Genomic DNA, 25,596 nt, shown 5'->3' with positions numbered 1-25,596 from the left:
AGCGTCCTCCCGCGCCTCCCTGCTGAGCGCCTGCGTACGTGCGCCCGCCCGCGCGTGAGGCCGGCCCCGCCCTTCTCCCTCCTCCGTGCCTTTCCCGCCCGCCCATGTGGTGCCCCAGCACCGGCAGCGCCGGGCCGTCGGGTGAGTGACCTTCGCGGGGCAGACAGGAGGGGACGCGAAGGAAGGGAAAGGAGGAGCTGCCCCCTCACCCGGGGAGCTGCGGTTGGTCTCCGTGCGACTCTCAGCTGAGGGCGAGGAGGAGCTGTGCTTTCCTGGGGCTCTTCCCCTCCCGGCTGTGCTCAGCCCCCGGGGGCGCTGCGGACACGTCCCTGCCGCTGGCTGACCGACCCCTGTCCTGGCGCGGGGGGGACGGACTCGATGTCCAGTGGGCCGCGGGTGTGTGTCCCCGCCGCGCCTTGGGGCGTTAACGGCCCATTGGGTGCCTCCCGCCTCCTCCCGCCCCTTCCCGCGGCCGTTCAGGGGAGCGCCTGAGTCCCGCTCGGGGCGGGCTGAGGGCTCGGCGGCCTGAGGGAGGTTTCCGCAAGGCAGCGGTGAGATTGCGGGGGTGATCCGCAGCCTCGGGTCGGCAGGGCACCATGTGTTGAGCCCTGCACTTTGGACCGGTAAATGTTGGGGTTAGGCTCCCCATCCGCTGATAACCAAACACAGGGCGAGTGGAGGGAAGGCAGGTAGGCAGCGGCGGTCGGTGTGGCGCTTCTGGCTTAGGCCCCTGTGTTTATCCGCAGGCTCCCCTCTATCCCATCGCGTGAAATTCTCCTGGAGCTTGTTTCTGACTTAGTGCCGTGACTTGTTTGTGATTTTTTTAAAGCAGTCTTTCTTCTGTTGGAGGGAAAAGAATAAAAAAAAAAAAAAAGTGGATGAACTGACGTTAATTGAAAGAGAGATTTAAAAAAAAAATAATAAGGCAGGGAAGTTAAGGTCTCGGCCTTCTAAAATACATATACCTTCTTGGCTTTTTCAGGTTGACTTCTTGGTGGGGGCTGTTTCATATTCATGTTTAGAAACAGTAGTCTTGGCCATTAATAAAGTCTTTATGTACTTCCCAGTGGTGTTTTTCTTGTAACTGAAGTTGCATGCACTGGATAAAAAGGAATAACTGACCTTTTATGTCTGTTCCTATGAAATAAGTGTACACACCAAGAATTCACAGTTAGTATGCAGTATGAGGGTTCTGGAAGCAAGGAAAAGCACCATTCCTAGAGCAAGAGCCTAGTTATAGTTTATGTCTAGGTTTCCTTGTCAACTTCTGTGAAAAATACTATTTTAACATGTAGGGGTTTTTTTTAGTGGATCACTTTTTAATGTGCCTTTGTATCTGTTACAGTTTCTATTCACAACTTACAATTATGTAAAGCTTACCAGGTTAGCAATATACTCGTGGAATATTCATAACACAGGTATAGTTTCTTGGTCTATACAAGTATGCAGCATCTTTATCAGATCACTGCTTCCAGCTGATCTGTCTTACAAAGGGATCATGATGTGACAAGTGTGGTATCAAGTAGTGGAAATCCAGTCGCATTCCAAAACAAGCTCTGCTGATTCTTTTCTCAAGTTGAGACTCTCACTGCTAAAATATACTCTTCTATTGTGAAGTTATAAAACTTCAGCCTCCAACAGTTGGGTTTGCCTTTTCTGACAGTGAAAGTATTTGTAATTGTCTTTCCACGTAGACATTGATGGGCAGTGACACAACCATGTCCTACCCTTTTGTTACTAAGATAAACAAAATGGGAGGATGACCTCTATTTATCTAAGCAATATTTCTGAGAAGTTCTATACAACATACTTCAGGTACTTGGAATATTTTTTGGTTTAGTGTTTCCTATACTCTTTCCAGTAATGATTTAATCTTGAATCTGATTAATTGAAATATCCTGAATTACTTTAGAGTTTTTATTCAATCAATGAAATAGAATACAGGATGAGGCAATCCTTTCACCCCAATCAATGTTCCATTTAAATATAATGTACTTGTCTAGAAACTTGTTTTGGCATTCCCTTGGTGCAACAGAGAGAGCTCATCAGGCCAGCCTTTGAGCTCACAGCAAAATCAACATCTTCATGTTTTCTCTCTTATTTGGCTTTTGTTTTGGAGAGGATTTAAAAAACAAAACAAAAACCCCAAACAAAACAGCAAGCAAACAAACAAAATGTGCAAGGCTCCTTTGTTAAGCATCAAAACATTCATGAAAATTTCTATTCATAATTGCTGGTAAGCAGTATACAGATAGAACTGCAAATCTAGTTTTAGTATTTTTTTGACAGCATAGATTCTCTTGTGTGTACTCACTCTGAACTGTCTTCCCAGCCCCATAGAGGGTCTGCTCTTTATTGCTGTCCCTGTCTCCACGACCCAGTTCTCTTCTAGCACCAGGAAAATGCTAAGCTGTCCCCCTGCTCCAGAGGAGGGACCTTGCAGGGGCTGGCAAACATTTCCCATCTGACACCCCAAAAACATGTGAGGTCAATGGCTATCTCCAGAGTGGGCAAGGAAAAAGCTTGTATTGAGGTTGTGATTCTATTAGACCAAATAGGTATGGATCAGAATAAGATTAGAGTCAGCTGTTTGGGACTAGTGAAGTAGGAACTTGCTACAGTGCTAAAATAGCAGGTGCCCACTTTGTGATGATTTTAGGTATTTATTTCTGCCCCATAATGACTGAACATGGAACCATTGTGGCTTTCTAGGATGCTCATTCTAGTATTCAGGTACCATAAGTTGTCTATAACTTCTATTTTGATAGTAACTTAACTGTCAAAGTGTTTTTCTTTTTTCTGTATATGGATTCTTAAATATTGGCTTTCTAGAAGTGTAGAGAAATGTATATGTTAATCTGACCACAATTTTAACTTGTTATATTTAGACAAGTTTATTTTAAGAATCGCCATATTAAAGTGTGGCAGAATAAATGAACTTTGGCTTAAAGTGGAAAAAAACCCCAACAACAACAACCAAAACTCAACTAAAACCACCATGAATTAACTTACACTATTTGGGGTGTTATGAAGTTATTTAGACCATTCAGTATGACAGAATCTGGAAATACTAGAAAATACTTGAAAGGAACTTACTAAACAAGTCTTTGATAATTAAATCTGTTGTTTTCTTAGGCATACACAGATCCTGGACCTTTATCTTTTTAATTGAATAACCTGTATCCTGCTGATCAAGAAGTCAGATTTGAGTTGTTTGGTTTTTTTCCCTTCCTCATTGGAAGAGCACAGTAGTGGCTCCCGGTTCACTTCAGTAAGTATTGCTTTGAAAATAATGTTCAGCTTGCCTAAAATCTTGTTGGCTTTAGCTATAGTTGAGTTTGTGTATTTGCTGAAAAAGAAATTACACTGGTAAGGATTTCGATTACATGATTTCTTCCCTGAAGGGAGTGGGAGCATCATTTTCAAAACCATAAGAAATGAGTTGGTGAAAATTGGAAAGGAATGGATAAAATAAGGATTAAGATGTGTGCTTGAGTCACCAATGAAGACAAGCTTACAAAAATAAGCTTTCTCTGCATCAGTGACTAGAGATACTATTTTTTCTTTCTTTTTTTATAAATGAATAATTACATAGCTAGAGATATAGTCTTCTAGTTGTTTAAAACCAGATATTGTTTCAAGCTTCCATTCTGAGATGTGTTTATGAAAGCCCATTTTGACTGAAAAGTTTTTCCCATCATAGCTATATTGACAGGGCAGAGATCAATGCCTGTCTTTTACAGGTTCAAGTAAAATACAGTTAGGACTGCTTGAAGATATAGTTCTGTGATCTTATGTGCCACTTTAGTTGGCTTGTCATAAATAACGTAATAAATTTCTGGCATGTCAAATTCCTACTCTTAAATTTCATTTTCCTAAAAAAGCTGGAGTTAATAGCTTCTGTATTTTGTTTAAAATGAAAAGAATTGACCTAAATGTCAAGGTTAACTTCCTTGGAATAAAAATGGTATGGCTTTTCATTAATACAGATACCAAAATAAGAGCCTACTTTGTGTTACAATCAATTAACTTGCCATTCAAGTTAACTCCTTTAACTACCTTATTTTTTCCTGTTCTTTTTTTTTCTAGATGTCAGTTTGCTGCTAATGGGTGTGAGTAAATTAGATGTCTTGTACAGAAAGCTTCTCCTCACTAAACTTTTCATCAGAGGATGGGGAAAGCCAGAGGATCTGAAAAGGTGACTTGTTAAAAAATAACAGCATAAACAGTACTTTATATTAAAAGAAAAAAACCAACCCTTGAAATACCAACAATTGTTACCATACTGTATTTTTTAAAAAAACTGTTAAAGTTTGTTTTCTTCAGGAAATCATGTGTTTCCATATCAAGGGAGGAACTGGATTTAAAAGAAGTCTTAAAGGGATTTGCTAAATGTTAGGGTTTAAAGAGGCTGTTCTTGAGACAATGTGTATGTGTCCAATTACATTTTTCACTTGTGCATGTATGATAACATACTTCAAGCTGCATCTCTGAGAAGAGTTTTCCAAAAACAAAACTTGCTGAATTTTTGCAGAGGAATTGTTCTGCTTAACATTAAAGAGGATCTTGCTAGCTTTCTGTAACTTCTTAATAATGATGAGCTTTAAAAGTGTAAGATGGAATCAGAAGTTTCTCTCATAGCCTAAAGTAGTAAACTCATTCTTTTTAGATGTCTTGAAAATAAGAAAAAAATGGAAGTACTTCTTAATTTTTAAATATTTTGTGATTTTATTAGTGATTAAGAGTAACACTTGGAGGTTGAGCACTTGCATTTCTTAAGTTTAAAAATTGACTGAGAATATATTTTCTGCATCAGGTAATATTTAAATAGGAAATGATAAATCTGCATTTAATAAGCTAATTCTTATGTATTTGAAAATCAATAAAGAAAATGTAAAAAAAAATTACTGAAATAAAATATGTTCACTATGGATAGCAGTGGAGTTATGTGGGGGGTTGTTTTTGGTTTTAAGTCCAAGTGAAACATTGGTTACATCTCATCTTGAAGTGGCACTTTGATTGCTGCGTATGTCTGTCTTCAGTTGATTTTTCTCTTAAATAGCAGACTTTCCTGCAAAATGAGAATATTGGATTTTTGAAATAATTAGTTTACTTTTGTTGGAATAAGCAAAAAATGCGGGGATTTTGTTTGAATTGCAGCATTTCTGTATTCTGTTATGTGTATCTGAAATGGAACATTATAATGCTATCGAAACCCTCTCTCAAAAACTTTTAGGTTCTTGGTGAGACATGATGAAGTTTCACTCCCCTGTCCACATTTCCCCCCAATACATTTGCTATATAGGGGAACTTCTGACTAATTCTGCTGTTAGCTATTGTAATACCAGGCAAGGCTTTTCTCTTGCATGGGGTCTATAAGGGTAATCACACTAATGCCAAACAGCAATAAAGAAGCATTGCAGGTAGAATAATGGTATTGGCTATGGCTCTTTCTTTTTCGTAGCGGGGAAAAAACCTCTCACATGAGATCAAAAGCTGTGGGAAGCATGAGGCAGGCTTGCTGACCTGCTGGTCTGAAAAGTGGAGGAAGAATTTGTTCTATGTATTGTCCCTGAATGGGAAGAAGATGAGCTGTTGCCCAGCAGCCTGGCTTCACCTGGATGAGAAAGGAAGAATACCACCTGCTCCTGACTCCTCACACTGGGTAGTGGGAGGAGGCAGTACCACTCCCTAGTATGCATGCCCTGTCATGCCAGAAACAGTGTCAGCGTTGTCTGTCTTTGTTGGTTTTTGGTTTGGGAGTTTTTGTTGGTTTGTTGGGTTTTTTTGGTTTTTTTCCCTAACTGATCACTGTGAAGCTCCATTAGAAGAAATTATTAATTTTTTTTATACTTCAAGCATTAACTGACTGGTATTAGAGACTACCCTGCCTAGAAGTAATCTGAAGTTTTATGTGCACACCCTTGATGTGATGACTGCTGATATCATGCTGCTTTATCCTCACCTCATCAGCAGGACTTGAAATTCCTCAACACATGCAAGATTTAGCCTTCACTATCCTCCTAACTACAGAGGAAATAAATAAATGCAGTATTGGAGGATTTAGTGTCAAGCAAAACATCTCTTCATTAGCTTACCTCCACAGTTGTGTCTCATAGCTTTACCCTTATATTCTCAGAAGTATTCAAATGTACCTGCTGTTCTGTATAAGAAAAGCAAAGGCTATACAGTAGAGCTATTTTTGATGTGGTGGTAAACTGGATTTTCTTTGTGTTCTTTTGGGGTTTTTTTGCTGGATTTTTTTGTGTTTGTTTTTTTTTCCCCTGGTGTTGGGAAGATGAAGAGATCATTCCTGTTATACTATTGTTCTGTACGTTCCACACAAATCTGCTGGTTGAGTTGGTTAGGTAACATCTTTGTGTGTATTTCCAACCATAATAATGAGCAAGTTATTAGCATAGAGTATTTAAGGTTGAGAGTGCCATCTTGAGGGCATCTAGTCTAAATCCCTATTGGAAGCAAAGCTAATTTCTTAGTTGATTCCAGTCACTTGGCACCTCATCTGTTTTGAGTTTTGAAAGTCCCTTGGGGATGGAGATTATTCTTAGTTTCTCTGGGCAGTCTTTTCCAGTGCTTAACCACTACAAAAAAAAAATCTTACAGTGTTCCAGAAGGAATTTCTTATGTTGCAACATGCAACCGTTGCATCTTATCCTCTCACTGTATACCTCTGAGAAGAGTCTTGTTTTATTTTCTGTGTAAGACTCTGTAGCCCATTTAAGTAGCAGAAGAAAACAACTGGATTTGCCCCTTAGCCTTCTGTTCCCCAGCCAATGCAAACTGTCGACCCTCCGGTCTGTGTCATTCATGAACTTCCCTAAGTGCTGCTAGTAACTTGTTTCCAGCTAGTCTTCAAATCATTGACAACTACGCTTTGAGGTTGGCGGTCCAATCCATTCAGTCTGTATTGCCTTGTATGTGGCTACAAGCATGTGTAAGTGTAGGAGGTTACTATGTCTTAATTTGGCCCTGAAAAATTATATAAGTTTTCAGCATATCGGGGTAAAATACTATTTAGGAGCTGTGCAACTGCAGGCCAATGTACCTGAGCCTTTTTTTTTTTTTTAACTGAAAAACATTCTTATATACCTATCCTGTGGTAGCCTGATTAATCTGTAAATGCAAAGCTGGCTTCATAACTTTTATTTTCTTTGTGGCTTACTTTAGCTCCTGAAATTTTTTATATATATATCTTCTCTTTTTTTTAGATTAAAAGTTGAATCTTCTCTACTTGTTTCCTTTCAACAGAATATTTGAATTCAGAAAGATTATTGGAAACAGGGAAAAATGCCAGACGTTGGTTTCGAAAGATTACCCAGTGTTCATTGACAAGGTACTTAAAAGCAAGAGATGATGCAGTTTAACTAAATTTATTTTCCTGATGGTATATAAAGGTGAAATCAACTTAGTACTTACCAGGCTGCTTTTATAGGATAGAAGAGTTAAATCTTGATGTGATGTGAATCTACGTTTTCCTGATGTTTGAGGTTATCACAGCATGACTTGCTGCTAGGATCTGCAACGGGGGACTTGAGTTAGGGAGTACATAGAGATCTGGTGGTGAATGCACCTCTGACAAGATTCAGTTAGTTTTTGCTGATCACCAGTATTCTAACAGGTAGTGTTAAGTGAACAGGTGTTCCCAGTTGCTCTGTATCAAGAAAAGATCAGAATTTATCTGTGAGAAAAGAGGAAGTGAGGCTGTAGAGGCAAAAGAAATCAATGTAGTGTGAGTTCTCAAGTGCTCTTGATGGGAAAAAGGAGGCTCTGTGCTTCCAAATGAGGTGTGCAGATAGACATAATAATTGCCCTCAAGACTTCTCAATCTAAAAAGTGTGAATAGGGGGTCAGAAATGAAGAGTAGTTCTAGAGTCAAATATATGCACTGGTGGTCAATGCTGTGGCAAGCTTTAACAGTTTGCTGGTTTGATTTTTTTCTTTTTTTTTTTTATTGAGCTGCTGTGGATAGAATTAGGAGACAATGGCAAAAATGTGAAATGGGGTTGGAAGGGATGCAAAAATGAGCAGTCACGTTGTTGACTACTAGCAAAGAATGGAATGATACTGAGAGAATAAAGCAGTGGCTGTAGTGTTACTGTTTTATTTTTTCCCCAGTAATACAATAGTTGGGGGGGTGGGATGTCAGATCTTGAAGCTCAAAAAATGCTCAAAACTTAGTATGTGTTATGGAAGTAATTTAAAATGGGACAACATTACACTTATTCCTTGATTCCTTTAGTAGGTCATTTAATAAAAGCAAAGTTTGAAATAAATGTTTTGACTGTGTTGATAACATGCATAACCTTATATTTGAAAGAGACCTTAGCTTTGTGGGTTTTTTAAGTACACTTTTATCCTGTAACAAATTCTTCTACTTTAAGAGATCGGCTTTCAGAACAAGTTAAACACTGATATGAAGTATACTGCTATCATTCCATTCCCTCCCTAGGTTGAGGAGCAATCCGACTGTAAAATCCTTGAGGGTCACTTCATTTCCCCATTGGCTCATTATGTCCCAGGTATCCTGCCAGTTGAATCTCTTGTAGCAAGGTAAGAGAAACCCAAGTGGTATTTCCTTTCTGAAACTACTACTGCAGAGAAATAAGAATGGTCTAAAAGTAGTTTTATCATGAAGCTAATTTATTGTAGTACGAATTATCCATAGAATATTCCAAACTGGGTTTTGTACTAATGTGTTGAAATAGATTTTGATCTCAAAAGTGAAAATAAATCTTATTCATGTGATAGTTAAGTCTGTGTGTAAGTGGTTTTTTGAGTGTAGAAATCACATTGCATAAAGCTATGGAATATTTTTTTAAATTATTTGTTTTTTTCCAAATGAGCGAGATGCTGGAAATGAAGGATGCTATAGCTAGGACAGTAGTTGCTTGTTTTATAAGTAGCAGGAGAAAGAGGCATGTTTACATGAAAGAGGCATGTTATATTGTATTTGAAGGAACCATTCCAATCTTCCATTCACATTGAATACAAAAATATTGTATGCGTACTGACATAGTAAATTCATGTAATTGTAGCCAGAGAATCTGCTGCCTTTATTACTTGGCGAGGGAAAAAAGAAGCATCTTCTCAGAAAGCTGGATGATATCTAATAGTCAGAAGATACCTAATGGCATTCTTGCTGCTTTCACGCTAACACTGCTTTGCAGTTGAGGAGTGGGTTTGGAAAGGGAGAACAGTTTCTGTTTGCTTTCAGCTTTCATCTAAACTTTCATGATGGAATTTTTTTTCCGAAGCTTTGTTTAATAACTTAAAAATGAAACATAAAAATTTATCAGCTCAAGTTGATACTGGAAAATACAGTATACTGATTGTTTCCTTATCTGTGTTCTCTTACAGTTTGTACTCAAGTTATGCTAAGTGTTACATTGGACAGTATTGTTACAGTTTTGAAATGCTCTACAAGTTTCCTTAGGATCCCTGTGCACTGTGTGAATATTTTTTTCCAAAGTGTAACACTGTTGTAGGTAATAGTGCTCCATCTTGTGGGGAAAGTACTGGTGGCTCAGAAGTGATTTTTTTTTTTTTCCCCAGTAGTTAGACTGCAAATAACTTGAGTATCAACAGAAAACATTAAGCGATTGATGTTGGGTGTATAGAATAGTTTCAAGGTTTGTTTGTTGGGTTTTTGATTTTTTTTAATTTTTTTTTTTTAATTTAAATATATTGCTCCTCTTAATCTTCACTTTCAGCTGTTGTACCCTCAGGAGAAAAATAGCAATGCTGCCTAGAAGAGCTAGTCATACTTGCTTAGGCTGCTCTTAATCTGAAGTTCCATTTTGCCACTGTGCAAAATTTAAATTGTGATGATGAGGTAGTGGTCTTTTTTAGGAACATGATCTTTCAGCTTGGCTCCTTTTCTTGTTTGGCATTTATTCTGTCCTACTTCTGGATTCCTTTCTTTGGTGGATGTGTTTATGATAAATGATACTGCTGAATTGCTGGCAGTTTGCCTGCATGGGTTACAAGAATCTTTATTCTGTCTTTTTTTTTTTTTAAGTTAATTTCTCTGGCGCAGCTTATAAATAGATATACTTACTTGGCTAAAATAGATGTTCGTTTCTTATAGATTTCAGTTCATCATACCCAGAAGATGGAATAGCAAGCACAGACCTGTGTGCATTCATTTAGCAGGCACTGGAGATCATGTGAGTATGTAAAATTGATTGTTATCAAGAGATTAAATAATCAGATGTCATCTTAATGTATGTTTGTACATCTTATCTTTAGCACTTCTGGAGGAGACGCACATTAATGGCACGCCCAATGATTAAAGAAGCCTGTATGGCTTCCCTATTGCTAGAAAATCCTTATTATATCCTTTTGTGGAAAGCAAGATACTTATTCTCAAAATTCTCTCCAGAAGGTAGAAGACTTATCACATTGTTATAATATCTACTTTATGGCTCAATTTCCAGTGGACTTTTCAGTGGATAGAAGCAAAGAGCAAAGTATGAGCATTGCATGAAACACCATGTGGAACACAGTTAATGTAATATGCTACTTTTACACCAAGTATTACTTTTCTGATTTTTTTGAAAATGTCTTCTACAGCTTCTTACTGCAGTCATTAGATTAAAAATTATGATATGAATCTGTGTACTGATCAAAGTAGTGATCTGATTTCTTTAGCCATGGCAGAGCTAAAACTATGCATTCATTCTACATCATACTGTGTGACTTCTGAGTGTATTAATGACAGAAAAGAAAGTTGCCTTTCCTGCCTTCCATTCTCAAATGCAACCTTCTGGTACCTCAGGTACTTTTGAGAAACTTACTGCTACCATTTAAGATTTGTTTTTTAACAAAAAGTTAAGTTCTGTCCTGTCATCAACTCATCGGTGACTTCTATAATGCTGTTACTCTGTTTTATTAAATAGGATCTCTGGTTACACTTTTTTCCTACCCATATACTCGACAAAAGTAAAATCTTGTGTTGCAAACTACATCATCAAACGATATTTAACTTGATTTAGTTCTAGTTAAACATTTGAAATGTAAGTTCCAAATTTTAATTAATCAATGTGCTATTTATATTTATGGGGTTTTTAATTTTATTTTAATTGCCAGTTTTTATATAGAAATTTTGTACTTTCTTTAACTTGAGTCTTCTACATGGCTGTAGAAAACCTAAGGATCAATTGTAAGTATTACCATTACATTCATGGATACTGTCTTTTTGAAATACCACTTTTTTTTTTTTTCTCAAGGAGCTCAAAGTAATATAAACTTTGATAGCTTGTTAAGAAAAAAAAATCTCGAGCATGGACCACTTGTAACCTGCTAATGTGAAATTATCTACCCTTTGCTGGGCTGCTTTGTCACTTTTTGTTTTAAGCAATCACAGCGATCAGGGAAGTTTGCACAAGATGAACTTGCCGTATAGAGTTAGATGAGCGTGAATGCAAGCAAGTTTCAGTTTATTTTCCTGATTCACAACTGTGCATGTACAAATGCTGCAATTGTATTTCAGTCAACTCTGAATAATCTTTGTTCAGATAGCATACTTCCCTGTTATAATTGCTAAGGTTTTGCTTTTCCAAGATATTTTAAGGGGACCACAGTCAGACATGTAAATAAATTTGATGTTGCTTGTTTGTTAGTCAGTGGAAACTATGCAGTATTCAGTATTTTACAGAACTTGGCTCCCTCAGTTCTTAAATGTGAATTTAGAAGTTTAATTAGGCAGTCCTGGTTTTTTGCTTTTCACATTTTCCAAACCACTGGAATATAAACATAATTCAACAGGATATGTGTCTGAGGCAAAGCTGTGGTTTTAGTCTACCAATATTTCTTAAACTCCAAATATGAGTTGGTGGTTTAATCCTTTTTATTTCTAACTTGGACATTTAACATGAATAGAATACGCATAGGGTTTTTTTTAAAGTTGAAAATCTTAAACCTGTCCGTGTTATTAGGACTTCACAAGGAGCACTGTCTCACACTACAGGATTTAGTTTTTCTAGGTTTTATTTAGATGTCAGCATGTGGATTTCCAAATTCAAAAGCTTAAAAAAATTGCTTTTAAGGAGAAAATTTTAATTAAAAAATAGTTTCTAGGTTTTTTCCAAAGGAAATGCTGAATTTTATTTATTTTGACATAAGAACCACTTTTTAAAAAAGAGTTAATTACATTTACCAACTAAGATGATTGTTGTAAAATTGGGGTTTTGATAGCAAAACTGCTTAAACATATATATATTTACTATTGCATTTAGAAGTGTAAGATTATAGCAAAGTGACAGGAGAGGGTGTGTGCTGGAGTACCTCCATTGATGTTTGTTTTTTTTCCAGTTATTGACGATCTGATGCAGAAGAATAAATATTTTGGCAAGGGTGTTTCTAACTCCATTCTCAGTTGTCTAGCTTGACAGCTTAGTATATGCATGACATAGAGAATGATTCTTTGGAAGGGGAATACCCCATCCAGTAATTGTCAGTCTTCAATACAAGGTTACAAAGCGGCAGCAGTGGTTTTAGTTAATACTCTAGTAACAGTGTTTAATAAATACAGCAGCTGGAGAGGGCTGAGGAATCTCATAACAAAGCTGTAGAAGGAATTACATTAGCCTATAAATACTCGCCTGAAGCAGCTATGTTCATTTCTCCTGTGGCGTGCACAGTAAGCTTTGTCCTTGCGCTTCAGAGTCTCAGATGTGATTGTATGCTGCAGAAGAGACCAGTAGCTTTTTGTAACCTGACTGTGTGATACTGAAAATACACAGTCCCCCTCCCTAAATTAGAGGTGTATTAATTGCTCTGTAAAATATCTTTTTTTTTCACTTTTTAGAGTCCCTCTGATGGTTCATCTGAATAGCTTTCTACTTTTTATTTCTTCTGTGTTTTAATGCTCTGCAGTACACTACATGAATTTCTCAGTACCGTGACAAACTTCCCACTTTACAATTTCAGTCTTACAGTGACACTGATGAGTTGCTTCCAAAGCTGACATACTGATTGCTCTTCAAATGTTGTGTGCAATTTTTCAATGATGTAAAACAGGTAAATAAGGGGGAAAAAAAAAAGAAAAAGGATTGTTTCTGCAAATTAGATAGTATATGTCTAGGACTGTATCACTTTGATTCTATTTCTACAACATCCATTATAACTTTACAGGACAGAAGATTACTACTAATGAGATTCTAATGTTGGTAATATCTGTTTCTAGCTGACCAGGCTATCAGTGATACTGCATTAGAAGTTTAGCAGGTGTCTATTCATAGTCCTCATTTAGATGAAAAAGTACAAGTGCCAGAGAATCTGGACTTGCTTTTTCTCCTGTTGAATCAGCAGGAATTCAGCTCCAAAATTCTCTGGGAGTATGTTCAGGCTTTGTATAAAAGTATGTATAGAATGATGAGAAATGTCAAAACCTAACCTTAGAAAATAAATCCTATATTTTCCTTTTCTTGGGAGAAAAGACGATCATGTTTAAAAAATGTCTCGGACCTGTTTGTGATGGGAGGAGCTCTTGTTCTAGAATCGGCAGCTCTTTTGCACTGGCTAGAGAGAGAAGGCTATGGACCGCTAGGGATGACTGGAATATCCATGGGAGGACATGTAAGCTTTTGTATTTCCTGTTCAGTAATTTTTGTTTTAACTTCTTATTTGATCATTTAGCACACAGAAATAATTTGTTTTATAGTGTTCTTCTCAGAAGTACTTTAAAATAAACATTTAGAGTTGTGAGAAACAAATTGTTGGCAATTCTCATGTTCTGTGGTGCTGAATTAGTATAATCCTCAATAAATACTGACAAATCATAGAGCCCTTTGTCAGCTGTCTCCTGACAGGCTTCATATGAATATAAGCTTCTCACATTATTGTTTTTTTCCACGGGCAGGGGGGAGGGTGGTGGTGGTAAAATGTTTTCTGAAAGAAGGTCTGTCCTGATCAATTGCTAGTTCTTCCTCTTTTCCTCCAATCTTCTTGCTTAAACTTTTGTTTTGAATGCATTGTGTGAAATGCCTCCTCTTTGTAGGCATGGTGCAATTGAGATGACTTTTGGTGTCAGTTCTGTTCTCAACTCATCTTTTTTTCCCCGATCATTGGTATTAATTAGTGAAGATTTCTGTGGTGAGGTGGATAACGTTTTGTGTATGACACTGTGCATATTCAAACTAAATCAGCAGTGTATTGGTAAGATGCTTGAAAGACTAATACACAGTTAATATATTACTGCTTGTGTCTCTACAGATAATTATTGGCCTGTGAGACATAGGTACAAAGCTTATTAAAACAACATACTTCTGTTTTGCTGATCCTTGTTTGGTTTTTTGTTAGGAACTAAGTAAACAATGTTGGTAATGGTAGTGTCTACTGAAAGGAAAATAATTTTCCCCTAAAGCACAATTTTATAACTCTAAATGTCGTAGATGTACAAAGCACCTTTGATTTATATAAACATTGCCCTGCTGAAACAACAATTTTAGTGTTAAACATATCTTCCCTGTCTTATTTGTAAGTTGGATTGGAATTCTCAAACTGGTATATGCACCACTAACCATGCAGGACACTTCAAATGCTGTGAAAATGCTATGGGATAACTGACTACTGTATCCTATACCAATGGTTCTATACAACATGGGTACAGAAGGAAACAAGATCTGAGAGAGAGAGTTTGAAACTCTTTTGAAATTTTTTTTCTTAGTGCAGGAGTATACATTTCTGGCTAGTCCTGATTTACAGGACTTATGGTATAATTTAAAATCAAGGAAGAAAATAATATTTTATGTTGATCATCTTTAGAATGTGTTTTACAACACAAAGTAGGTGGCATTAATTCACTTGTACTGATGGGGAGTGCTGGAATGAAAAGGTCAGACTTTCTGGCTGTCAGAATGTAGATATTTTTATTAATAAAAAAGAATTAGAATAGAATTATAGTTCAGTTGTATAAATTCAATTATTAGAACATCTGGTACAGACATGGGGTATTTTACATTAGGGGGTTTACACTGTTGTTCGGTTTAGAGCAATAAAACAAAACTTGGTAAGAACATACCATATAAGGAACTTCTTTATGTTGAGCTGCTTTGCTCTGTTTTTTTGTTTGGTTGGTTTTTTTCTGGGATAAACAGAATATGCACAAAAATATGTTCTGAGAATTGATGTAAAAGGAGTAATTTAAACTTCGAAGGACAGAAAAAGAGTCCACTTAACATGATGAATTACTTCTCCACATTTTATTTCCAGTATATAAATTTTAAAAGTGTAGAATTTTAAATAGTCCTTCTATAGATTGCCTTCATTTTACCTTGAAATAAGTTTTCAAGAGCTTGATGAAAGGGCTTCATAGATGTTTTTCATGGTTTTAAATAACTGAAAGGTCAGAATAAATATTCCATTGGGAATTCTTATAACAAAAACCCATTCAGCCTTGAAATTAGTCCTGTCCAGAGCAATGTTTATTGTTAGGGAAATCACAAGAATAGGCAGTATCTTCTAAATAGGTGTGTATCCAGCTGCCACGGTCCTTAACTGCTTTGGCACTACATATTTGTTTGATACTGTAGAAACCAGTAAATTGAAGGTGAGAGAGTTCTTTTTACCATATTATGAATTTAATATTAAAATATGTAATAAGTGCTTTTGATTCTAGATGGCTTCACTGGCAGTGACAAACTGGCCTAAGCCATTGCCCTTGATTCCATGTCTTTCCTGGTCAACAGCTTCTGCAGTCTTTACTACGGTAATTAACATATATTTTTGTTTATATATTAGAATGTAGTCAGATGTGTAAGTTAAAAGGTTTGAGTTGGCCACATTGACCTTTTCAGGTAGGGCATTTCATCACCCTTCAGCCTTCATTAGTGACTAGTGGCAAAACTCACCCTTCCCGCTCAGGATAGAGAACAGATGATAAGGAAGGTAGCTTTGAGCTACTTCAGTGGGTCATGTACTAAATCAAGGGCTGGGGCTGGTTTGTGGGACAATGATTAGAGTCCTGATCTGGCCGTGGGAAGGTGAGGAAGCAAGCCATGAAAACACTTTTGCTGCTCAAAGCCTGGCTTAAATAGTTGGGTAATAATGCTGCTACTACCATGAGGGGTACCTGTTTTCACTACTGCTGCTGGGGTAGGTGACTGAACAGGCTGGCTTTGACACCCATCATTGGTTTAGCCCAGTCTAGATGTGTGTAAACCCTAAGTGGGATTGTTTTCTGCCTTCTTTTTTTCCCCCTTTCTCTTTTTTTTAAAGGGAGGTGGCTTTCTATGTCCTGTGTTATATAATATGTGCTTATGCTTTGATTACAATAATTCTAAGGGTTATCTGGAAACTTAGGCAGAATTCCACTGGAAAAATCAAGTCACAGAAAGGAACAGATCAATTTTCTGTGTATATCAGTATTTTAGAATGATCTCTGGGTTTTACTTGTGTACTGGACATTTGTGTTTACAATCTCAGGGTGTGTTGAGCAAGGCAGTGAACTGGAGAGAGCTAGAGAAACAGTATTTTACGCAAACTGTTTATGAAGAAGAAATCATTCAAATGCTTGAATACTGTGGAGTAAGTATAGTTTATTTTCCCTATTTGCTAATATTTACATGTGCACATCTAACAAATAATGTAACTTTTTTTTACTTCCAGTAAAAGTAGCCAATTGTTAGCTAAAACATGTTTGCTTGGTTTTTTCCTTCCACTTCGGATAAATTTAATCTTTGAAGGAAAACCTTCTGAAAAACAGAAACTAATATTTTGGTTGTATAATGTTTGTTAAGCATAGCCCTTGCTACAAGTTTTTCTGTGACCACACTTAGTGTAATCTGCAACATAAAATGAATTTAATCAAAACATCGAAACTGTAGATAATATTTCCCAGTAACTGGCTTTATAGTCTGGAAAGCCAATGGCCTGGCGTGTAAATATAAAACCATGATTTATTGCCCTTTGAAGCAATTGCTCTCAAATATTTAGTGCTGTAGGATATTTTTAATACGTAGCAACATGAAGTTACTTTTCTAGTTTGTTTACAGCACTAGGTCTCTCAGTTTCTATGTGTGATGCTGGCCCTCCCTCCCTCAGCTTTGGACTCGTTGCATAGGCAATTGGGATAAACATGATGTAGAGTTTTTGTAATTAGCTTCTTGTCCCTTACGAAATATAATTTATTGTCTGCATTTTTTTTTTGCTTTCTTCTTGACTCTTTTGTGACTAGGGTTGAAAGACTCTTCCCAAGGGGAATTTCATTGCCTCACTGTTATTTTAGATTGGAGTGATAACTTTTTGAGAATTGTTTGTATGTTGCAACACTATCTTCTAGTCACTTCTGATAAATAACTTTTTTCCTAAGATTCTTTGCTTTGTGACAATCCTTTTTCAAATAGGATAGGAGAAGAGGGGCTGGGGTGGAGATAGTTACTTAGGCGCTTGCCATTTTTAAGTAAAATACGCTCCGGGAACACTGATGGAGCAGACAAAATGAAGAAACATCTCAAGCTATTCAGCTTGTGTCTTGCTAGTATTTAAAGACAGTAGATTTTTCAGTCCTAAACCTAACATTAGACGTGATCACATATGGTTATTGCCCGGAAAATTAAGCTTAAACAACTGCAATTAAAAATTCATAGATTGATAGAGAATTAAAACCAAACGTTTGTATCATAAGCTGCCATATATAAGTACTTCCTGCATATTTTAAGCTGACAGAAATGTAGAATGAAATTATCTAGAGGTTATGATGATCAGAATTTAATTGAGTGACATGCAGGCTGAAAATAACAAGTACTGTGAGTAGTGTTGTTTGTATCTTTTTTTTCTTCTTTTTTTTCTTTTTTTTTTTTAAATATTGAGTTGAACTTAAAAATAAGATTAACCGACTGATTTAAAGGAAAAACCCTTAATAAATGACCTCTTGTCTTTGTTTAGACGGATTCTTTTAAGATGGGACAAGACTTTGTTAAAAACTTCCCTGACAGTGTGGAGAGTCTGGAGGATGTGGACATGACTTCCGGAATGTTCGACCTTGATTCCTCAGACAAGACTGTATCTAAAGAAGCTGTTCACAGCTTTCCCACAAGTAAAAGTACTCTAAGTGCCTCATCGGAAAGACTCTTAATACAAGATGCTCCTAAAATGCAGTGCATAAATCAAACATTTTCAACCAGTAGCAATAGCAATAAAAACTTAACCAGCCCACAGGGACACAGGATAAATAAAAGAAGGAGGAGTGACACTTTACAGAGAGAGTCCTTAAGGTTCATGAAAGGAGTAATGGATGAATGTACCCATGTAGCTAACTTCTCAGGTATGTATTTCTTTGTTTTAAAATGCACTTTGGAAAACTGAATAAAATAGGTTGGAAGGAAAGGTATTTTCGTCATTCTCCATTGTGTAAACCTACTGGCACCTTAGCTGAAATATGAAAATATCTCGAGTGTTATTCAGTAGCATCTATTTACCACTCCCTTTTCTAATTGCTTTTTTTGTGTCTTCTTAATGACCAACTGACGATTAAGTGAATTAAAAATCTGCCTTTCAGTATCTTTGCTCATTTTTTTCTCTGCCTTGCTGTGGCTCTTTTCAGATATGAATTAGTGCAAACTTGTATCATTTAAAAGAACAAAACATCTGTGTGATGTGAGTAATAATTAATCTGCTAATAAGGTTTTGTGAGCAGATTCAAGTAAATCTCAGAAAGCAGAAATCTGATACTGACTTCAGATAGAAAGTAGCCTGCATAGCTGACAACCAAGCTTGAATGATGCTTTTCGACAAGTGTGACCAGTAAAAAATGCAGAGGTCCTTCTGGGATGATGCAGCCTGGTGAATACTGTGTTTCCCGAGACAGGCATAGCATACAGGGGGAGCTGTAGCCCAGCGAGCCTTAAGTCTGATGAACGTGGGTTTCTTGGTGTCTAGGACAAATCCCTTTCAACAGCCCGTTTGCAGGTAATGCAAACAAGTGATTTCTTCCTAGAGTTTGATTGAAAGGGTTTTGCTGGAGTGGGGGCTTGGAATGGCTTTTGTGGCAATCCATTCAAACAAAATGGTTCAACTGTGCATGTTCCCACTGAGGACTCTCCACATGTCCTAGAACATACTTTGACTTCAGACAGGTTTCTGACAGTGGTCTTTGAATGTCAAAACATTCTCGATGCTGAGACGCTGTGCCACCTCATTTTATAATTCTGACTTTCAGTACTCCACTGGTAAATATAAAAAAAAAAAAAAATCCAAAGAGTTCTACACTAGCATAGATTTCTTGACTTGGACAATGTCCCAGAGCACTGCTAGCCAGGAATGTTTTGTAACAAATACCAGTGAGGTGCTTTCCTTAAAGCTTTTAAGAAAAAACCCTGTAAGCTTTAGTCTAAGTACAGACATACTTGTGTATCTAGACACTTATCCAGGTGTCACTTAGCTAAAGCGCTGACCTTTCTTGAAACTTAAGAGGATCTGTGATCCTAATGCACTTGTCAAAGTGATGTAGTCCTTTGTGTCAATTGTCTCCCAGGTCTCTTCATGCTCTGGGAGACATTGCATCCCCTGCCAGGATATCCTCGCAGTGTGTCTAGAGAGGAGCTTCAGAAAATCTGCCTAATGTTCAGATTTCATGGAAAATTGAATGGAAGACTAGAATCTCTCTTAGCATTACATATCCTCTATACATGATCTCGTATATATGAGAGGGTCTAAATTATTTGTGACATCCCATTGTCAAACATCTTGGCTGGTCATTCTTTACCATATCACATATAGTCTTTGTGAAGAGAGAACTTTCTGTGTTCAACATCATTTTGGTGTTATACCTGTTAGGAATCTGATTGGTGCAATTCTAGTTATGAGTAATAAATATATATAACAATATGTTGGGATTTTTATGTTGTAACTAAAACATGTAGGAAACAGAAAAGTGAACATACACTGCACTTTGTCTGACCTCTTTTATGAAAAGTTGTCTTTTTTTCCCCTCTTTGAGGAAAAAAATTGCATGAAGTTTCTACTCTCTTGAATTTCAGATGTCTCCTTGTTCTTTTCACTGAAAAAAAAGAGATCTGAGAGAACTGACCTGAATGCTACAAAGTTTTGTTGATAAAGGAAAGACAATTCTCCTATCATTCCTCAAAGACTTGTGAAGTTTTCTGCTTTGAGAGAGGGAAGGGTATTGATTAGTTTGTTTTCCCCCTGATGGCCTCACTACTGTAATGTCAAAAAAATGGTTAAATTCTGCTGGAGACTTTAGAAAATATATTTTTATTAAAACTTAGAATAATTCTAGGTTTTTTAGAAACAGAGAGCATTTTTACAACAGAAATCTCAGCTGACGTTTCTACTTTTTACCTTAGATGAATTAAATTTTGATTTGTTTTTCTGTAGTACCAGTTGACCCAAGTTTAATCATAGTTGTACAAGCTAAGGAGGATGCATATATTCCTCGAACTGGGGTGCGCAGTCTTCAAGAAATCTGGCCCGGATGTGAAATTAGGTATCTGGATGGAGGTCATGTCAGTGCCTACCTCTTCAAACAAGGACTCTTTAGGTAAGGTAAACAGGAAAATATAAAAATAGAGAGCTTAAAACCATAATTTTGACACACATAATTTTTCTTCTAAAAGCAAATTTATAATTACTCTAAAGCAAAAAATACCAAATACTGCTCTGAAGAACAAGTTACTGGATTTCAAATAATTTAAAGAGAATGTCAGCATTTCTACTTTACGAGCAAAGATGAGGTGCAATATAGCTTGGATTGTTCAGTAAGCCAATGGCAAGAGAATGATCCTTCTCTTGTTTTCCTGTAAAAGCTTTTAGTTTGTTCACTGGACACTAAAAAATATTTTTTAAGCAGTGAACGCTTATGTTGTATTGCACAGCTGTTGTCTCTGCAAATGTTGTCTTCCGAGAATTAAAAAACCACACAATTGAAGATGAGGATTAAAATATAAGCTTGACTGCAAATGAGTAGTACTTGCTTGAGTTCTTGCCTTAGTGATATTAGGCATTGACTTTCTGAAGACAGTTGTATAAATCAGTGATACAAATGCAGTTCCTTAGTTTTAAAAAGTTTAATACTTGTGCTGTTAATTTTAAAATATAAAGAACGTCTAAGCAACAACAAAAAGGAATAGCAATATTCTGGCTCAAGGTATGCTAACCACTAGCTTATTGCTGTTTAAAACCTCAGCCTTATTTTATGACAATTGCTCAAAAATTATAAATGATGTGTGTCTGACCCATTTCCTGACATGTTTGAGTATAAAATTCAACCATTAACATTTGCACTCATATTAAAGTTGGTAAACAGTCCCCCTCTTTCCTGAAACATAAATATATTACTTGATTGAGGTGAGAAATCCCAGAAATATGTGAAGGAGAAAAGACTACCTAATATCACATTTTTATTGAATGCTGTTTTGAAATTGTGATGATAGCTTTGTAAATATATGCAAATATGCCACTTATATCTGCCCTTTCCCAAATTATACAAATGATCTTTTTTTTTCTCCTTGTTTTAGACAAGCGATTTATGATGCGTTTGACCGCTTTCTTCAGAAATATGCAGTTTAAAAATCATAATGTATTCAAACTGATGTCATTTATACTTCTGCTTACTGGAACTCATATTTGGAAAACAAGCCTCTTGCAACGTTGAGTAGATGGTCACTGACTTTGATTGTTGTAGGTAACAGGTACCAAAAATGGTAAAGTACCAGCATTACTTTCATTTCTGACACACTTGCTTCAGCTTTACCTGTGAAAAAAACGACAGCATATGTCGGTGCATGAATGGTTCACGTCCTTCATGTTTAATCACATTGTGTATTCCTTTAATTCTGAATAAATTCTGAATTGTGTATCAGTTGAAAACATACCAATCTAAGTATCGAAAGAATGTAAGATTTGCTGTAGGGCTAAGATGCTCTAGTATTTCTAGTTTGTTCCAGGTACCTTGGTTTCCTCTTGCTTCCTCGTCCCCTTGCTATTCCTGTTGTGTTATACTATGGCTTTGCCAGCACTCAGCCTCTGTATTTGTCATGGAGTTTCTCTATTATGAATTGAAAATGAGCTATAATAGAAGGGGCAGCATCCAATCTTGCAAAAAGAGACTTTCAAAATTCAGTGAAGAGTGAGAGAAACGTTTTCATTCAGTGCGTCCACAAGATTTTTTTCTGCCACTGAATTAAACTGTGCCATTCCAGAAGAATCATGTAGCAATTTATTGATCAGTTTCACAAAACTGAAATAAGTGAAAATGGAGTGTCTATTAATTAATTGTTTACATGCATTCAGTTGGATAACATAAGCTTTTTCTTCTAGATTGTTTTTGCTTAGAATGCTAGAGGAAATCTAATAGTTTTTCTTTAGAAGCAGTGGCACAAAGAGTCTGATTCTAAGCAGTTAAATCAACAGCAGATTACATGGTGCTATAAAGACCTGTTGGAAATATTTCAACAGGGGTCCTTTTTAAAGTGCACTCAGTGCTGAAATGCAAAATACAGTTTCAATGTATAATATTAACAATGTATGTGAGACTAAGGGTTATCAAAACAGTTTAATTCCTTATTTTTGAACACCAATGCTTTTTAATTGGATGGAAAATAAAAAAATTAGGATTATGAATGCATTTAAGAAAATCCAAAGTCTGTTTTTCCTCTTTTGGGATCAAAAATGCCAATAAATTACAATAGAATAAAAGGTTGTCATGCATCAGCTGTATATGATAACTGTCCACATCTTATTTTGTGGTAATCTCATGTAAAATTCTTATAAAGCTAGTTTGCAGAGAGTTTGAAAACTGACACACTTCAGTATTAATTTTAGTACAGTAATGACCAGAATTACATAGAAACAAACAGAAAAATCCAGCCATTTCTCAGGATATGTGACTTCTACACCTTTCAAATCAAGCACTTCATTGATCTCTGAGGTTAGTGTAATGGTTTTTAATAGGCTGAGTATGAAGTACACAAAGCTCAGTTTATATAAATGTATTCTCTTGAATTTTAGTCTGGCAGAGAGAACTAAAGATTAGTAATTGGGAAGAAATCACGGTTCACGGGAAAATCAGATAAGTCCAGGTAAAACTGAAGTGCAACAGTTTGTAATAACTCAAATTATTTAACATACTAAAGAAGTTATATTCTACTGGAGGTTAAATTGCTTGTTTCAAGTGGTTTTTCATTTCTTTAGACAGTGTTGGTTTTATATATATATTGGGAGGAAGTGTGAAGTGACTAGCACATTTAAATATAGTAAAACACTGAATGTTGGAAGGTTTGAAATCAAATCTACGTAAGCTTACAATTTTAAAATTAAAGGCTTGAATACTATACTAAAAGATGTATGGGATTTACGTTTTACAAGCTTGTTCATCAACTAAGAGTGTTTTACAAGACCATTGTCTACTGTTCCCAAACTTTTTTAGACCTCACATTTTAAATATATTTGTGTGCTTTATGTCTTGTTTCTGTTGCAGCTATGAGAAAGGGAGATAACTGGTGACATGGGAAAGGGCTTGAAAAAGTGGAAGAGAGAAAAGACAGATTTTGTAAGGCACGGAGTAAGCACACAAAAAAATGAGTTTCTCTATGCTACAAAGTATAACATGCCAAAGTAAATATTTTCAAAGCGCACAATACTAGGAATTACACAACTGATGGGAACTTGACATCCTGAGGTTAGTGTTCTGATGATGTTACTAACAAGATTTAACTTGCCAAAAGGGCATGCTATTCACAGAAGCAGATTTATGCTAATGTAACTCCTGTTTGCGAGGGTGTCTTTTGGGATAAGTAGTGAAAGACTGGTCTCTGACAAGAATGAGAAATCATACTTAGCTAAAGTAATGTTGCCAAATATGAAAGCCCAGTAAGAAGCATTTAAGAAATTTCTCAGGTTAGAATAACAAAAAAAGAAAAATGAGCTATGTGGTCTATTTCTGCCAGTTATCAGACACAGGAAGCTATTAGCTGCTCTGTGAAGGGGGGAATCTTGCTGTGTAAATGTTTTTAACCTTTGGAAAATTCACTTTTTAAACCAGATTTTAAGGTTAAATCCTAAGAAAGCATTATTAATAATCCATTTTGATGTTAAACAAGAATGTGATTTTAATCCAGCAATTGCATGAGAAGAATGTTGGAATAAGGTTTCTGCACTAAATCCAAATAGCAGGTAAACCATTCTATATGTCTTAAACTTATTGTAAAACTGGCCTTGATCATTTTTTGGTTTTAATGTTTTTCAATAAAAATCCTAAAAAAACAGGTAGGTGTGAGGTTTTTTTTCTTCCTTGTTAACAGGAATTCAAAATGCATCTCACACTCACCCTGTAATCCTTTTTATTCCTACTAGTACCGTAGCACAAGAAGAGTAGTTAATCTACAGTACAAGATAAAAGCTTCACATAACAAACAGTGATACCGCGTTCGTGTTTTTCTACGTGCGGTGCCTAGTAAGGAAAATAAGCTTGTATCATCTAATTAAGATACCGTTGTGATTCCAATTTTATACTTTCCTTTTCAGTGTCTTCATTGTGCTAGAATTTCCCAAACTTATTTAAAATCCCTTCTGCTTTTAAAGGGGTTGAAAATCTGTACAGTATCTTCCTTGTCGCTGCTGTGTTCCAAGCAAGGGTGTGTTGTACCATAATAAACTCAGCGTGTTACAGGACTATCCAGCTGTAATTGAAAAAAATTACCATTGCTGTTGGTGGTTGCTTTTGCAAGGTGGGAAGGTGGTGGTTGGGTTTTGGAGTGTTGCCGCCAGGAGGAGACTATTTCATCATTTGCAGCAGTCTGTCATATGAATGGGAATATCACATGCTAGCTGAAAGGCTGCTTTGAACAGATAGCTGCTGTAAATGATACTGGCAGGTGCATCTTTGAGTCTTGATGGTGTTTATATGCAAAAAAAAAAAAAAAAGTCTTGGAAAATTGTTGTGGCTTATTCTGCAACATTGGAGCAGTCATGCTGACTGAAGCCTGCCAGTTATACCCAGCAACCAAGATGCAATCAATTTTATTTTGCTGCTTGGTGACGCTGTCTGAAAAGTGAAGGCCATGGTAACACCGCTGCATACTAATACTAAGACTGACAAAACATGAGGAGGACAAACGGAGCAGGTAGTGCGCTTTGTCTGTGTTTGAAAGGAAAGACAGTGAGAGGTTAGGTCTGGTGTGTTCTCCATGTAATTTTTTTTAGGGTTTTGTTTACATGTTTCCCTCCTGGAACCTAAGTGCTGATCACCATCTAGAACAGAACGCATCTCATCATTGTCAAATGGAGCTTTTTGTAATTTTTTTCCCAAGTCCCAAAACTATTTTCCTCAAAAGTGACCGCTCAGCAATTTATTTTTTTTTTTTTTTTAGCGAGAGGACTTGTGTTGTATTAATCCAGAAAGTCTGCAAAAAGGTACCATTATATGAAGGAATGGAGTCTTGCTGCTTTTTGTTACTGGAATGTCATATGCCTGTATATAGATACTCTACCTATAGATACTCTACTATTTATAAATAGTAGATTAAAAAGTGAAAATCCTTGGATCCTCGGAATGCTATGTTTGCTTGGTGGCTGCTAACATTTTGAGGCAGTATTTTTTTTTTTAATTTATCTTAA

General features: G+C 36.5%; 1 protein-coding gene across 8 annotated transcripts; it reads left to right on the top strand.

Annotated features, from left to right (window-relative positions):
* The first annotated feature begins 6 nt into the window (after positions 1 to 6).
* Positions 7 to 24,060, top strand: ABHD18 (abhydrolase domain containing 18). Of its 8 annotated transcripts, none has more exons than XM_054825681.1 (14): positions 7 to 141; positions 3,136 to 3,271; positions 4,090 to 4,198; positions 7,270 to 7,354; positions 8,471 to 8,571; positions 10,109 to 10,187; positions 10,270 to 10,356; positions 11,157 to 11,182; positions 13,461 to 13,599; positions 15,641 to 15,730; positions 16,447 to 16,548; positions 17,908 to 18,286; positions 20,359 to 20,521; positions 21,498 to 24,060. In XM_054825681.1, exons 3-14 carry the CDS (start codon positions 4,107 to 4,109, stop codon positions 21,547 to 21,549), a joined length of 1,395 nt encoding a protein of 464 aa, XP_054681656.1. In that variant the 5' UTR covers positions 7 to 141; positions 3,136 to 3,271; positions 4,090 to 4,106; the 3' UTR covers positions 21,550 to 24,060. The 8 variants fall into 8 exon arrangements, with proteins under 8 accessions (XP_054681656.1, XP_054681653.1, XP_054681658.1 ...); XM_054825678.1 differs by having other exon boundaries at positions 96 to 251; XM_054825682.1 differs by lacking the exon at positions 7 to 141 and adding an exon at positions 301 to 623.
* Positions 24,061 to 25,596: the final 1,536 nt, after the last annotated feature.

The sequence above is a fragment of the Grus americana genome, chromosome 4 (genome assembly GCF_028858705.1).
Source record: "Grus americana isolate bGruAme1 chromosome 4, bGruAme1.mat, whole genome shotgun sequence".
Classification (NCBI taxonomy): Eukaryota; Metazoa; Chordata; class Aves; order Gruiformes; family Gruidae; genus Grus; species Grus americana.
This window is presented reverse-complemented; position numbering and strand designations above follow the sequence as displayed.

What these genes read in the sequence shown, in the direction of transcription:
- ABHD18 (XM_054825681.1), top strand. Translation starts at nt 4,107, where the DNA reads ATGGGTGTGAGTAAATTAGATGTCTTGTACAGAAAGCTTCTCCTCACT. An exon ending in TAGCAGGCACTGGAGATCAT is followed by an intron (nt 10,188 to 10,269) that starts GTGAGTATGTAA and finishes TCTTATCTTTAG; the next exon opens with CACTTCTGGAGGAGACGCAC. An exon ending in GAATATCCATGGGAGGACAT is followed by an intron (nt 13,600 to 15,640) that starts GTAAGCTTTTGT and finishes TTTTGATTCTAG; the next exon opens with ATGGCTTCACTGGCAGTGAC.